Genomic DNA, 16,519 nt, shown 5'->3' with positions numbered 1-16,519 from the left:
TTCCCGATATTTAAGCATTTTTCCATAATCGGGTATCGGTTTTGTAATATCGGATTCGCCGATTTACGGCACCATCTTGTGGCCGTTTTGAGACTTCCTCCGTCTGAGGAGATCAGTCAACAACAACTCAGTGCACGGGTAAAGTATATGTTCTACTTGGTTTGCTTTAATTAATCAACTTTATTTAACATAACAGACATGCACAAATGAGATCTGAGACATAAATTCCTGATATAGTTAATTTATGCAGCTTGTTTCTAAACAATTGAGACTAACTCATTGAGTCACGTAGTGTAATTCGTCATGTCCTGCCCCAATAAAGACGTAACTTTACATTAATTAAATAAAACACGTGAATGAGTGCATGTTGAAAATAAAAGCGCTGAATTTAATTCTCTGTCTGTTGTATTTGCTCACCGTTAGTCTAGAAGAAAAAGTTCGTTCATTTGCTTAGCAACTGACGGATGAACAGGAGGCTTAAGCACGGCCACTGAATGAAACTTTTGACAAGATTATCTTGTTTAAACACCCTAGATTATATTATCATTTACTACATAACAATTATTTCGCTAATACACATATAAATATAGCCTACCGCTTTGTGGAAATAAATTATTTATTATCTCCATGCGCGATCGCGGTTGATTAAGTTATAGTCAAACAGCACTTTGTCAGTTGGCATTTCATGATTTAACGTTAGATTAAATTTAGATCATAAAATGCCAACTGACAAGTGCTGTTTAACTTTATTAGATTATATAATCATTTGATTTACTAAATAACCATTATTTAGTTAATACAAATCTAAATAAATGCAGCTCTGTGGAAATTTATTATCTCCACACGCGATCGTGGTTGAGTAGCCCAATTTATAGTTTTGTGTAAATGCATAGATAAGTTACAGCACTTTGTCAGAAAGCATTTCATGATCTAGACCGACAAAACATAATAATTAATAACACTAGTTGGAAAATGCAATGATGTATGCTGTTTTGTTTGTTACTTTCCTGACAATGTTATATATTCCAGATAATATTATTCAGTAAAGTTTTTTTTTTTTTTTTGTATGCAAGGAGGGAGTGATTGTTATAAATAAAATGGTTTGTTCAGCTCATTTGTGTTGTAATAATTGTCAAAAACAGAAGTATAACAGTAAATAAATATCGGTTCTGCATATTGGTTATCGGGTACATAAACATGCAAATAATCGGTATCGGTTATAAAAAAATCAATATCGGTCGATCACTAGTCTGCTTACGGCCCTCGGACGGGTTTAGACATGAACCTTCGTGCTTACGTTGCTCACGTCATGTGAATTCGTACAAAATCACCACCATGTACAATATGTGAAAAATGCACACCCCAGGTTGCTACTGACTTTCAAAATTAATTTTTGTTGAAAAAAAAACAGGTTCATAATTTGTCTAATTACTAGCAGCTCTGAGTAAACACAAGCCAAACCTCAAATCGTGTTTAGTCTTGTCTGATTATATACATGGCTCTAAAGGTGGACTTGAAAAACCACACCTGTTTTGGATTTACTTTTTGACAACTCCCTTTGAGAATGTTTTGTACATTGAGAATGTTTTGAAATCTCTAAAGTGCCACAGGGTGGGTGACACAATGGAGGGCTGTAATACAACACCCATGTTAACGCCCATGCAAATGCATTCAATACAGTTGACAAACACTCCAAAAGACAGGTGTGATACAAACATTTTTTATTTTTTCATTTGGACAGAAGTTTATATCAGAAAAAAAAGCTTTTTCCAGTACAAAACAGTAATATATACAAAATTATAAACATTTAAAAATACTTGAAAAAAATGAAAATACATTTTTAAAAAAAAAAAAACAACAACACATGACACATTTAAAATAACCACAGTACTGAGGAACATTTGATCATACTTAAATGAGACAGATTTCCAGATTAGTCTCCTTTAACCAGTTTTTTTTTTTTTACGTGGTTCCCACTTGTCCTTGTTGTCTTTGTGTTGAATATATATATATATATTGAAAATATTTAGAAACCTTGTAGCATCAGCGTTTCATTGACTGCTTTCAAATCCTCATGATACCTGCTGCAAACTCTTTTTGAGCCGCTACATCCTGGACAAACCAAGACTGTAAACATTAGGCACTGTAGAGTCCATTTTAGAGTTGATCATTTACACAAAGTTTTTGCCAGAGGGTGCAGAGGCATCAGAGCGAGGGGTAGCATTGTATTTGGCTGTGTATTTTCCTGTTTCCTCTTTTGGTGGGCAGTTGCAGCAGAGCAAAGCTCCCCCGATGATCAACAGGGCGGCGGCCCCCCAGCCGATGTAAAGTGCTGCTCCCAGCTCTCTCTTCTGTGCTGAGTTCACCAAGGGGTTGTAGAAGTCCTGGATGACGGTGTTGGCCGTCCAGCACACCGGGATCAGACACAGCACCCCAGCTATGATGAAAATCACACCGGCAGTGATACCGACCTTGGTTTTGGAGCTCTCGTCCTCAACGCAATTGGTGCATTTGCCGCCAGCCATCGCTAGCATGATGCCCAGGATCCCAATCACGATGGCAATGACGGTGAGAGCGCGGGCAGCCTGAAGGTCTGAGCTGAGGGCCAGCATGGAGTCGTAGACCTTACACTGCATCTGTCCGGTGCTCTGTACGACGCAGCTCATCCAGATTCCCTCCCATGAAGTCTGTGCCGTGACAATGTTATTGCCAATGAAGGCTGTAACTTTCCACATGGGCATAGCGCAGACCACAATGGCTCCGATCCATCCTATGATGGCCAGGGCAGTGCCCAGTAATTGAAGCCCAGCAGACACCATTATCTTTGTCTCTCTTTCGTCTCTTGAGGAGGCTCTCTTTGCACTGCTTACAGGAGAATGTCACAGAGGGTGTGTGCTGATGCTTTAAAGTCCCTGTGAATTTGGGGGCGGGACTTCTGACGAATGACCCGCTCTGCAGGTTTTGTCGTTACTTCAAGTGATGCGACTGAACCTAGTCAAGAATGAGTCACTGCCTTGCTTGTTTACCTTATATGGGTTTCTCTATTTTTTTACACTTCGAAATTAAAATATCTATTTAATAAAATCTATGGAGGGGTCAGTAAAATAGATTAAAAACATGTGTACTGCACTATTAAGAAAAAATGCCTTTTTGATAGAATTAAGGGACAGTGATATAAGACAGGAAGTGCCCTTGACAGGAAGTGATCACATTATCATTTTTTCAGGAAAAAACAAAACAAAACATACACAATGTACTGGAACTATTTTTGGAAAATGTTGTGGGATGATGTCAAATAAAATTGCTGGCAGTCGAAATTCATCACTAAACAAACTAATAATAAATTTAAATTAATATAAACTAATATAAAATGTATTAATTCATTAAATTACAAAATTACATTAATGTATACATTTTATTTTAAAATAATTTTATTCTGTTTTAAATGATATTACTTTAATTACAAAACTTATATATTTTAATAATCTAATTTCATAATTAAAATAACAATTATATAAAATAGACAAATAGATATAATATATAGTGAATATATATATATATATATATATATATATATATATATATATATATATATATATATATATACACACACACATATATATATATATATATATATATATATATATTTAATATATATATATTAGAATTAAGAAAAATATAGCAGCACACTGAATTAAACATGAAATTTTGAAGATGAAAGACTGAAGTAGTATTTTCTTGTAAAACATACTTAAAATACACATATAAATAATATTTGTTAATATAAATACACAAATAATATTTGTCGAAATTGTTATTAATAATAATAATAATATATATATATATATATATATATATATATATATATATATATATATATATATATATATATATATATATATATATATATTATTATTATTATTAATAACAATTTCGACAAATATTATTTTACAATGTATAGGGGATTTTATTCCAGGAAAACACAGTAAAGTAATTTTTCTGTTTAAGTTTGTGGTTTGCTCTCCTTCATGGTCTACAAAGTATCAAGAAAATGGCAGATGGTTTCATATGACACAATAGAGCAGACGTGGAGATTTTTGGAATGTTTTCCGTTGGTTGTGGAGCACTGACCGTTATCTCTTCTCACTCTGTTCAGGTCAAAGATTTCTCAAGAAAAACTTTTTGCTTCTGGATGTGACACAAATGTGACAAATATGCTATATTTACTTAGTGTCTTACTCAGCATGTTAGTGATTGCCATGGCAGCTATTTCTCAAGAATTCCCTGACGCCATGGGGGAGGAGCAGCCCAAATGCACCTGTACCCACCTGAACTGGTCAAACCGGTTTCTGCTGGAACACAGGTGAATGTTGACACTTTGTCTGGGCAAGACTGAACTCATCACAGATCGTCGCAGCAACAAGCCTGTTTAACTGACAATAAAATAATAGAAGAATAAAAGGTCAATTATATATATAAGCGCTGTTCTAATAAAATAAGTACTGATGGTGTTACTGTAAACAACAAATATAAAAGATTTAAAAAGGATATATACAGCTATGGAAAAAATTAAGAGACCACTTAACATTGATTTCTGAACTTGGAGTGGTCTCTTAATTTTTTCCATAGCTGTATATATATATATATATATATATATATATATATATATATATATATATATATATATATATATATATATATATATATATAAAGGATATAAAAAGGATATATATATATATATATATATATATATATATATATATATATATATATATATATATATATATATATAGTTGATATTTTTCTAACCTATATTTTGTGTTGTGTAAAAAACAGAAAAATGTCCTCAGAATTTAAGTAAATACAGAAAGCATGCAGGATGGGGATAGTCTTATAATTATAAACTGAAGATTGATTGTAAGGTTAATGATGTCCCAGGTAGACAAAAGGTATGTGTGTTTGCCTTGAGTGTTTAAATCTTCACCTGTTTCAAATATCAGAAAAATAAACATAATATTTGAGTCAAACAAAGACACCTTCCCTTTGTTGATGAGGGGCTGTTTCACATGGGATTGGTTCTGAGAAAGCTGTAAGCCTTGAACTCAATGGATAAACAATCTTTTGTGACTAACCATAGAATGCTGAATCATTTCAACTTTACAACTTATTGATGTGTTTTAATTATAGGAACAACATTAATATGAGCAACATAAAATTTACACTTACAAAAACGCTTGTGATACTAAGATTACAAGCTTGTAGTTCATAAAGTTCATCTTCATATAACTTAGTACAGCTTAATAGTAGCCTAAAACTTAAGTAATAGATTAGCCTACTTAATATTTAAGTCAACACAATGTTTCATTTTCATAATTAATAATGTAATGTGTTACATGTGTTTGGTGGATGTTTTTTATAGTAAATGTATGCCCACTAGTGGCCACATATATGTATTTGTTTTGGACATAAGTCTCTGACAAGTGACGCAGCCTGCCTCACGAAACTTATTGCGCGGTTTATTGTTTTATTAGTCATTTTTTTATTACATACACCTCGAAACGTGTATGAGGATTGGGTCTGTACATATATGTGTACAAACCAGGAACTGGAAGTGGAAAACACTATTCAGCTAATGATATAATTTGTCGTGAGGGGAAGTGTCTTCAGTGTGGCTTTTACACCACTTTGCACGCGAGTTAGGTTTAGCGGAGAGAGAAATGTAGGCTGTCTCGTGTGCCAGTTTAAAAATGTTCATAAAGTTTAAACAATAGATTGTAATAAAATAAATAAAAAACGTATAGTAAAATAATGACGTCTGAGGCTACCCATGTTCATAAAGTTTTTCTATTTGTCTCTAAAATCGTATTTGAGTAATTTGTGTGTTCTAGAATGTTATACTGCAACCAAAAAGCAACATTGTGAAAATGTTTTGTGCTTGAGTGCCACATGAAGCACTGGCTGCTCGCTTTCTTCCCACTGAAACTCATTAGTCATTACACACTGCCATGCCTCACAGAAACTCATTTAAATATAATCAGTGAGAGGGAAGTAGGCCAGCACATGGATAATGATGTCACACTCACCTAACAAACACAGACCAGTTTCGGGCTGTCTTGTAAAAACTTGGCAATAACTATTTCTTCTTCTCTTTTATTTTTTAACTTCACATAAAATGTTTTATGGGTTTGTGCTTTCAATATCTTTCTGTATCTTCAGGCTCTCTGGGTGTGTCCAGGTCCATCTTTGAGAATCATAGTTTTTATTGAATGTCCAGTAAAATGTTTATCAAGGTCCACATGTCAAATAGGTTATTTATCAACTTGGTGGATTAATTAAATGCTTACTGACTCAGAGTCTGATTTAAGACGTGTCGATGTATTTACACTCAAAATCTCCCACGTATTCACTGAACTGCAAGTGTTTTCACTTTAAACAAACTGCTTTAATGACAGTGTTTCACAGCGACCCCTTTTCTCTTGAGTTGTTGTCTTATCAGGAATGCATAATTAGTTAATGTTGTTTAGCAAATACGCAAATCCTGTATCAAAGACCAAAAGATATCAAGCATAAACAAAACTAAATAAAAGTAATATGTTCTGTAGAATAATTATAGAATAATGTGGAAAATATGTCACAAAATGATAATGACATTTAGGGGAAAAGATGTAACTTAATTCATCTCCATTCCCATGATACTTTCGTAGAAGCCATAGGAGCTTCACCATTTGTTTGATTTTCTGAGGCTGTGGTTATGATATTGATAAGAATCAGTATCAATGCAATGATGTGTGCTTGAGTAAAGTTAACAATTCTGTTTTCATTCTAGCATTCCTACTCACAACACAAGAGTACATTTTTCCCATTGTCAACATTGCCACATACTCCTGTTTTCATAAGTGTGTACACATTGGAATAATATCTCCAAAGTGAACAAAACTTGAACTGTAATCCAGATACTGGCATAATATAATAGGTTACCTTATTACAATTTCCCTTTACCTGGTCTTTCTCAGCATGTTTTGCATTTTTGAAACCGAAACTTGCGGTTTAATTTCTCCCAAAGCATTATCTAACCTTCACAACTATGCACACATGGACGTAGCCTATCAGTTTCTTAGTTTCACTTCCATATACACTTGTTTTTGGGTTGCATCACTAAATTTAATCATTTAGTTAGAAAACCAGGAAATGGAGATCTGAAATATTCCTAATACATAAATGATTTACGGCTTGACTTTATGGCCTGCAATCGAAGGTGGTCTAGATTGCTACCAGGACTTTGAATTCAGTTTGTTTAAGTATACTGCTTACTAAAGAAGGCAGACCTTGTGAGACAGCGTAAATCTCTATTTAATTTCATTGAGGAAGTTTATAAACAATAACAGCAATATTTATTTGATTAGATTGAACAGATACAGCTAGATATTTTAAGTTGCCAGGCATTTTCCACCTCCCTTCTATGCTCTTACGCCTTTATATAAATGTAACGATGGCATTTTGACTAGTTTTAGGACCACAACCAAGGTGTGGAAACTGTGATTGTATAAATATATATATATATTTAAAGGAACACTCCACTTTTTTTGAAAATAGGCTCATTTTCCAACTCCCCTAGAGTTAAACAGTTGAGTTTTACCATTTTCAAATCCATTCAGCCGATCTCCGGGTCTGGCGGTACCACTTTTAGCATAGCTTAGCATAGTTCATTGAATCTGATTAGACCGTTAGCATCTCGCTCAAAAATGACCAAGAGTCAGCTATTTTTCCTATTTCCTATAACTCGACTCTTCTGTAGTTACATCGTGTACTAAGACCGACGGAAAATTAAAAGTTGCGATTTTCTAGGCTGATATGGCTAGGAACTATAGTCTCGTTCCAGCGTAATAATCAAGGAACTTTGCTGCCATACCATGGGTGCAGCAGGCGCAATGATATTACGCAGAGTATAGTTCCTAGCCATATCGGCCTAGAAAATCGCAACTTTTCATTTTCCGTCGGTCTTAGTACACAATGTAACTACAGAAGAGTTTAGTTTTAAATAGGAAAAATATCGAAACTCTTTGGTCATTTTTGAGCAAGATGCTAACGGTCTAATCAGATTCAATGAACTATGCTAAGCTATGCTAAAAGTGGTACCGCCAGACCCGGAGATCGGCTGAATGGATTTGAAAAGGGTAAAACTCAACTGTTTAACTCTAGGGGAGTTGGAAAATAAGCCTATTTTCAAAAAAAGTGGAGTGTTCCTTTAAATGTTATATATTTATTCTTTTTATTTTTACATTTTTAAAAATAGTTTTCAAAAAATATTTCAAGGATTTTAAATTTGTCTGTCAGCATTATCCTCACTTTGATTTATTGAATGGCTTTAAATTACTAGTAGTTTATCATCCGAGTCATATAATTTATGGGCTTATCTGGAGTTTTTTTTAGCACCATCATATTTCATTCTGCTAAATAGCTCATTTTGAAAGGAAATCAGTTTTATATTTGGGTGAACTACTCCTTTAAGACTTCAGTATGCATGCATTGTGGCCTAAACTAAGGTGTTTACATTGGTGTTGTCAATGATTGTTCATTAAAGAGCATTTTTTTACAGATCTACCTTGGGTTATCTATTAACATTGGTAAATAGTCCCAACCTTTGGTTTAAACAAACATTTAGCGGAAGCCACATTTTCTAAGTGCTACACAAAAAGCAGCTCCCCTTTTTTATGAGCACGCTAACCAATACAAAGATCGCGCCTTATCATCTGATGTCAGAACTCAGGTAACTCAGCCCTTTTTCTCAGAACAAGGGAAATTTTTGCCAGGACAGAACATTCCAGCTGCCCTTGAAGAGGAGATTCAGTGTGTCAACACCCACCTCCACGCTTGAATGGTCCTTTGGTGAATTTGGAGATTCCTGATGTAATTGTCTCAAGGACTTACAGAGACGAAGTGAGAGCCTCAGTGAACATAAGAGAGAGCACAAGAGAGATCCAAGAGTTTTAAAGGAGAAAGAGTGAAGACATGGCAGCTTTTGGTCTGGAGTTAGTAGGCGTCACGCTCTCGGTTGTTGGCTGGCTTCTCAGCATTGTGTGCTGTGCTTTGCCCATGTGGAGGGTCACGGCATTCATCGGCACCAATATCGTCACAGCGCAGGTGTACTGGGAGGGAATCTGGATGACCTGTGTGGTTCAGAGTACCGGACAGATGCAATGTAAAGTCTATGACTCTATGTTGGCTCTTCCTGCGGACCTTCAGGCGGCTCGCGCTCTGGTGGTGGTGGCCATTATCGTGGGTGTCCTCGCGCTCTTTGTGGCTATAGTTGGGGCCAAGTGCACCAACTGCATTGAGGATGAAGCGGCCAAAGCCCGTGTGATGATCACCTCTGGTGCCGCTTTCATAACCGCTGCAGTCTTGCAGCTCATTCCTGTGTCCTGGTCAGCAAACACTGTAATTTTGGAGTTCTACAGCCCAGTTGTACCGAGCGCTCAGAAGATGGAAATAGGAGCATCACTGTACCTTGGCTGGGCTGCCGCGGCTCTGTTGCTGGTCGGAGGCTCCATTCTGTGCTGCAGTTGCCCGCCTAAGGATGAGATAAGGTACCCGCCGCAAAGTCGTATAGCCTACTCAGCCCACCACTCAGTGGCTCCAAGCACCTACAACAAGAGAGACTATGTCTGAGGACTTTTGAGGACTTTTACAGTCTGTCTTTCGTTGAAAGATAAATGTGACCATATGGGTTGGAGGTAACTCAAAATCTTGTTTACTTTTTCTCCATGTGAATATTTCTACATGCTTTTGTTTTGCTCGGTGTCTATTGTCACTCCACACTTTGTTAGGTATATTTTAGCACAAGTTGCATAAATCATCTTGTATGTTTTAAATCACATTTATCAGTTGATTTATGAAGGGAAAGAAGTCAGTGGTTTTATTTTTGTAGTATTGTGTGTTTTCATTTACTATTTTTACTTTATTTTGTTTTACAGTTTTTACACTTTTACCAAAGCTTTTTGTGAGTTAATATTTTTTTTATACTTTCACTTAAATTAATAAAAAATGGACTATCTTCTAATGGCTTAAAACAAAATGGAAAATCTTGTGTTGTGCTAATATGTTTATACTGTAATCAACTCTGTAAATGTTTAATTGTGTTTAATGTTTATTTCAGTGGCACTCTCATTCTTATTCACTGAAATTCTGTCGAGCTCTAAGTTCAAGTTCCACTGGACAACACAACAGAGAAACTACGAGACTATGTGCAGGCACCTCCCAAAGTTTCGTCAGATTAAATATATCTTGCACATTGTTGTGTTTTTATCACTGAATAATTAGAATAGGCCTATATATTTGAATAAGTATAACTGAGTTATAATTGAATTCTTGATTATTAAAAAAATACAAATAAATTAAATAACCTTGTAAGTCTTCATTTCAGATCTTTGATCATTTGAGTTTGATAATAGTTATTAAGAGATGTCCACATTGAGCGCTAGCTTACCCATGTAAGATCATAGGCCTATCTTTTTAAACAACGGGTAAAGGCCACTTTACCCCTTAAGCAACGTTTCAATTGAAATGTTGAAAGATTAGCATGATAACGGTGTAAAACAGTGGGGTGCTATAATTTTTCAGCTTTCATAAACTAAAGAAAGTGCTTACCTCAGTTACATTTTCTTACGCTTTGTACTTGTACGTCGCACAAACCTTTAATTGTCTAAAAATAATGACGTGCAATGACGGCAAATGCGTAAACCGAGGTGAAAAGACTACATTTGTTTACACCATTGTAGGTTATGAGCGATTTAAAACAACTACAGTGGATTTAGGTGGCGAAATTTTAAAATATATAAAGCGCGCCACAGCAGGCACGAGCTGTATTCGTCCAATCAATACTGACCTCAGAAATACACAAATAATAATTTTAAAGTCGTCACCGTGAAATCAAAATTGCCAATTCTTATTAATTTTAATAATTTTTTGGGAAAATTGCAGTATCAAATGTTTATCAGTGCACATCCATTTTTTTAATATATATATATATATATATATATATATATATATATATATATATATATATATATATATATATATATATATTTTTTTTTTTTTTTTTTTTTTTTTTTGAGTAATCTTTATTGAAATACATCTTACCCTTCCAATAGCAACCAATTCTTCTCTTCTCTTCGGACATGTTTATTGGCGCAAGGGAGAGACAACCTGTCACTATGGTCCAACGATCCAATCAATTCCCGAAGGACAAAATCAATTCCCGTCCTACATTTTTTCTTGTCCACTGTTTGACTGAGGTAAACAAAAATGTAATGTAGCCTAAATGTAAGGTAAACTAAACTAAAATGTTATTATACAAATCTATAATAATCGAAAAGCCAATTCTGATAATTACAGAATGACGTAGCCTTTATAATTTGCAATAAATAAATAATTATATAAATAGACTTAGCAGACTATTTGGCTATTAAGGGAGGCCTAAACTCTGTTATAATTTTGTTTTCACATTTCACCAGATTTCGACATTTGTTGTTTTCTTAAATTGTACATCCTAAAAACTTAAAAAGGTTTTTTTGAAAGATTCTGAGAAACGTATTTTTAACGCAACTGTCGCAAATCACAGCAATCTTCAATTGAAAGATAATTGATAGTTGTTTCCGTATAGCATGCAGATATCTTAAAAATGTCTTATCATTCAGACATCACTAAAGCTCTTTTCCCCTGTTTTATGATGCTGAAAACCGAGAAGAGGAAAAAGAGTCAACAATAACAGTTACAATGGACAGCCATAAAGCATAATATTGCTCATAAAGCGTAGGCTAAGTTGCATGAGGGCTACCATGTTTGCTTAGCACAGCATCAAAACCTGACAATTTATGAGATGAAAATCATGTTTTGCTTCATACTTATTTTATAAATCGAGTGTTTGAAATTATCTTCTGTAATCCGATGTGATTTATCACAGAATAAGCCTATATTATTTTATTATTCTATACGGTGTATGTCGATTAGCACTGCATTAGAAATATAGGCCTACTTTATTCTTACAAAAATATCAGAGGTTGATTTAGGAACACAGAAAAACTAGTAATTTTGAACCAATGAAAACAAAAACGACACTTTATTACTGACTGCAATATCATTGTAATTGTATTATATGTTTTAATGGCAGAAACTTAAAAAAAAAAAAAAAAAAAATATATATATATATATATATATATGGCGGAATCATGATATGCAGTCATCTGAAATATTTTAAAATCATATTATTATAAAATGTCAAGATATGTATTTATGTGATGAGTAAACATAGCTATAATTTTGAAAAATAAACCCCTTCATGGTTTTACAAGACACCCGGGTTTAATGTGTGACAGTGACTGGGTGATTGTGCTACCTGTACTTTGTTTTTGCATTTCTCCAAACTTGATAATGTAATGTGATGAAGTTTCTCTATCCATCCGATGCCCGTGACATCACCAGCAAACAGACTAGCACGAAAACATAATCGCAAAACATTTTGCACCTGGGATGGCCAACCATATTTCAATGGGGGCCAGTGCCACCCCTGGCCAACATGTAGACCCGCCCCTGACTAAAGGATCCAGTGTGAAACGTTCAGTGTGATTAAGGTGAAATATTATCCCTCTTCTCCACCCCATTGATTATTGACCTGTTCCTCCAGGTTCTTTTTCCTGACTGAGCCTGTTAATCTACTTCACACAATGTTAGTAGGAATTGGATTACAAGCAAAAGCAAAAACCAACGCATTGTTCATCTCCCCGCAGTGGCCATAGCAGGCAGGTGACGTGCACGAACCTGTATTACATCCACCTGTGTCATCAAGCTAAGATCCTCCTCCACCCGCACCTGTCTTTTTTGGGAATATAAAAGCTTCAAAACACCTTCATAGACAATACAAAGACGGGAAGCATTGGGACGCATACATCTATATACTGACATCTCGGCACTTGGTAAATAATCTTCCACCTATTTTTTAATTTTCAATTTGATAGTACTGCTTTTATTCATTTATGAAATTCACCATAACCAATTTCTAATTTTCCTAGGGGAAAAAAGTACACCTAACAAGCACCATGTCGATGGGAATGGAGATTGGGGGCATTGCCCTGGGCATTATCGGCTGGATCATTAGCATCGTCGCTTGCGCCCTCCCTATGTGGCGCGTCTCGGCCTTCATTGGCGCAAACATCGTCACATCACAAAACATCTGGGAAGGTTTGTGGATGAATTGTGTTGTACAGAGCACCGGACAGATGCAGTGCAAGATTTACGACTCCATGCTAGCACTGTCACAGGACATGCAGGCTTCCAGAGCCATGTCGGTCATCGCCATCATCTTGGCCATTCTGGGCGTGATGATCTCCATCATGGGTGCCAAATGCACCAATTGTATCGAGGATGAAGCAGCCAAGGCTAAAGTCATGATCGTCTCAGGCATCCTGTTCATTATTGCCGGGATCCTGGAGCTCATTCCGGCAGCCTGGGTTGCAAACCAAACCATTCGGGACTTCTACAACCCAATACTAACCGATGCTCAGAGAAGAGAGCTCGGGCCATCCATCTACATAGGGTTTGCTGCTGCTGTTCTGTTAATGATTGGAGGAGCATTGCTGTGCTGCACCTGTCCTCCAAAGGAGAAGAAGTACAATCCACCAAGAATGGGCTACTCCGCTCCACGCTCTACCAGTGCTGGATATGACAAGAAGGACTATGTTTAAATATTGGTTTCTTGTAGAAAAAAAAAATGAAGAAAAGAAAGATTTGAAGATCTCACACAAAGGGAGATACTTCTGAAAGGACTCCGCAATGAAGGGTCATACGATGCTGTCAATATTTGCTTTTTGTCTGACTGGTGTGTGTGTGTGTGTGTGTGTGTGTGTTAAGGGCTGGTTTCATAGGTTTACTAGTCAGGTTTTTGTGTTCATACATTTCCTGTTTGATACCATTTTATATGCTGTTTTTAAATGTGGCCATTTTTTGTTCAACTGTTCTTCTTTTTTGTGTCATTTGAAACCCAAAGGCATAACTGGTGTCAAAATGTATTCTTTGCTCTGTGTAACCAGACTTAAATAAGTAGAGATGTGCAAATTTTGTCTATCACTAATGTATGTTGACAGGAAGAGGAAGACTTTAGCTTTTTACATGTATTTGCTTAGGAAAATTCCACTGGACACAGAAACGGAATATATATTTTGTTTTGTTTTTACTTTTAGGTTTCAGTTGTGTCTATTCTTGAGGACATCAAGTTTATTTTCTATATAATTCCCCATATTTTGTACAGTTGTTTTATTATTCATACGTATTTTACAGAGTTTAAAGAATGAACGCATTTTCTAAATTTTCGTAACCATTTAAGACTGTGACTAATATTTTTCAATTGTATTGCTTTTATATTATCAAAATTAATTGTGTGGTAAAATAAAACAGTACAAAAGCTAGTAAATAAAACAAATGGTCAGTTATAGCATAACAGTAGACTGTTGGAGTGGTTGTACCTGTTTGGCCCTTTGTTCAACAATCGTGGCAGTAATTTGAATACACGTTCTGAGAGAGACCACTCAACATACAAACCTTAGGCAAGCTGTACTGTTTGCTATTGGTGGTGTCAGACAGATCCAATCAAAACCAGTCTGAATAAATGGAAAGGAGATTAAAATGTATATTTATAAAGTACAAAATGTTTAGTTATACGCTTATATGTCTGTATTTAATTCCGTTGTAATTTCAACATAACTGCAATAAAAACAGAATTCATGCTCTAAGAGTTGATTAGATCCATCCAGCTAATACATGTTGAGTAGCAAACAAAACATCAAGGAAGTTTGAGTTTTTTGATTAAAAATTAAATTCCACACACTGCATTAAGCACAAGTTACTTTATTCTTTGTAAAAGAAAGATTTTAAAAGTAAAATCTATAACCATAGATTGAAACAAAGACTCTTGGTTATGAGTTATATTGCATTATCAGGCAAGAGGCCATGAAACCATGGTGAGTTGCAAACACATAACCCTAAGGGATATTAATTCAAGCCTGCGCTCTATAATGCTGTTCCCATAGACACAAAGCTGGGTGACGCCTTCTTCTCCACCTGTTAGAGGGGGAGGGGAACTCCACGTAGCAGAATGACTCACCTAATGTGTTTGCTGTAAAGTCCTTGGAATTCAATCCTGAATTCTCATCTAGTCTGAAAATACAGAACATTTATGTAATTACTGTAATTATTATTAACAGGCAGCAGCACAAACATTATTGTGCTTTTTCAGCATGTTCAACAAATACATTGTTAAAAAATACTAAGTAAACTGTTACAAACTGAACAAATTATTTTGAGAGATTATTAGAAAACCAATTTCAGGACAAAAAAGAAACAAGACAAACAAAAAGATTAACCAGAATAAAGATTTATATGCTCTGCTATTGTATTAAGAGATCACATTTCTAACAACTCTGAGACACATATTTGTCACTGCTGTCAAGTTCACCTTGAACTTTTCAATATCTTCTAGTGGCACAGATTGGTCTGTATTAAAATAACCTTTAAGAACTTCTTGTTTTAATTATTCACTGATTTAAATAAGTATCCACAATTAAGTAATTCTGCATAGAATAATTATACTAACTGAATGTCCCAATCTTGTTTTGTTTAGTTCTCATAGTTTCATCGTCATGTTCTGCTTAGTTTTAGTCATGTTCTGGTTAATTTCCTTGTCATGGTTTTCCCCTAGTTTCTGTCAGAGTTCTCTTTTGTCATTATGGTTTCTGATTAGTGCACGCCTGTTCCTAGTTTTGTTGACGATCATCTCTGTGTATATAAGACATTAGTTTTCTCTGTCTTATGTTCATCGTTGTTAATGCTAAATGAGGTTTTAATAACAAAGTTCGACATTCAGATAATCTACTCATCAGCACAAGAGGAGGCTTATATAGGCTGCATCTGAAAATTTAGGCAGCTGACTTGTTGCATCACTGCTCTATCAGGCAATGACTTTGCAGGCAGCATTTGCGCACAAAGGCACCTCACAAAACTGTTTTCGGACAGACTTCTGAGGCAGCATATCGGTTAGTGATCTACAGCAAAATAGAGCAAGCTTTAGTGATAACTAGGCGAATATTTAAGCACTACAATTGTAATATCTCGCTAGAAATTACATCAAAAGTGGAAAACAATGGTCAAAAATGTACATTTACACACAAACTGACTACCAACCGCAACTTTCAACTGTCAGGAGTCAGGAAGTGAAGCTAACTTTGAATTTGGACATGCCTTGATGCCTTCCTACCTTGGAATGCGTCTGCCAAAGGCAGCATTTTTCAGTTTTCGGATGCAGCCATAGAGAGCCAATTTACCTCTGTTCAACAACAGTTTTTACAGCATTTGGCCCCAACCAATGTGCCCAAAATGCCAGAATTTGAGCAAATCGCCAGCCTAAGGAGCTACTCTACTATGTCTAAACACCGGCACAGAGCTCTCTGCGTCATCTCTACTGAATTAGCCCTTC

At 35.4% G+C, this 16,519-nt stretch overlaps 3 protein-coding genes across 4 annotated transcripts; 2 read left to right on the top strand and 1 right to left on the bottom strand.

Moving 5' to 3' along the window:
- Positions 1-1,706: 1,706 nt before the first annotated feature.
- Positions 1,707-2,896, bottom strand: cldnb (claudin b). The gene has a single exon (XM_067376702.1). It carries the CDS (start codon positions 2,817-2,819, stop codon positions 2,172-2,174), a length of 648 nt encoding a protein of 215 aa, XP_067232803.1. The 5' UTR covers positions 2,820-2,896; the 3' UTR covers positions 1,707-2,171.
- A 5,844-nt stretch (positions 2,897-8,740) lies between these two features.
- On the top strand, positions 8,741-10,978 carry cldn3d (claudin 3d). Of its 2 annotated transcripts, none has more exons than XM_067377035.1 (2): positions 8,741-9,731; positions 9,972-10,977. In XM_067377035.1, the coding sequence occupies exon 1, from the start codon at positions 9,010-9,012 to the stop codon at positions 9,664-9,666; it is 657 nt and encodes a 218-aa protein (XP_067233136.1). In that variant the 5' UTR covers positions 8,741-9,009; the 3' UTR covers positions 9,667-9,731; positions 9,972-10,977. The 2 variants fall into 2 exon arrangements, with proteins under 2 accessions (XP_067233136.1, XP_067233137.1); XM_067377036.1 differs by having other exon boundaries at positions 8,742-9,731; positions 10,154-10,978.
- Positions 10,979-11,121: 143 nt separating this feature from the next.
- cldn3c (claudin 3c) lies at positions 11,122-15,216 on the top strand. The gene is made up of 3 exons (XM_067375206.1): positions 11,122-12,626; positions 12,783-12,968; positions 13,065-15,216. Exon 3 carries the CDS (start codon positions 13,092-13,094, stop codon positions 13,734-13,736), a length of 645 nt encoding a protein of 214 aa, XP_067231307.1. The 5' UTR covers positions 11,122-12,626; positions 12,783-12,968; positions 13,065-13,091; the 3' UTR covers positions 13,737-15,216.
- The last annotated feature ends 1,303 nt before the right edge of the window (positions 15,217-16,519 follow it).

The sequence above is a fragment of the Chanodichthys erythropterus genome, chromosome 22, assembly GCF_024489055.1.
Source record: "Chanodichthys erythropterus isolate Z2021 chromosome 22, ASM2448905v1, whole genome shotgun sequence".
Lineage (NCBI taxonomy): Eukaryota > Metazoa > Chordata > Actinopteri > Cypriniformes > Xenocyprididae > Chanodichthys > Chanodichthys erythropterus.
The sequence above is the reverse complement of the archived record's forward strand: the minus strand, read 5'-3'. Positions and strand labels throughout refer to the sequence as shown.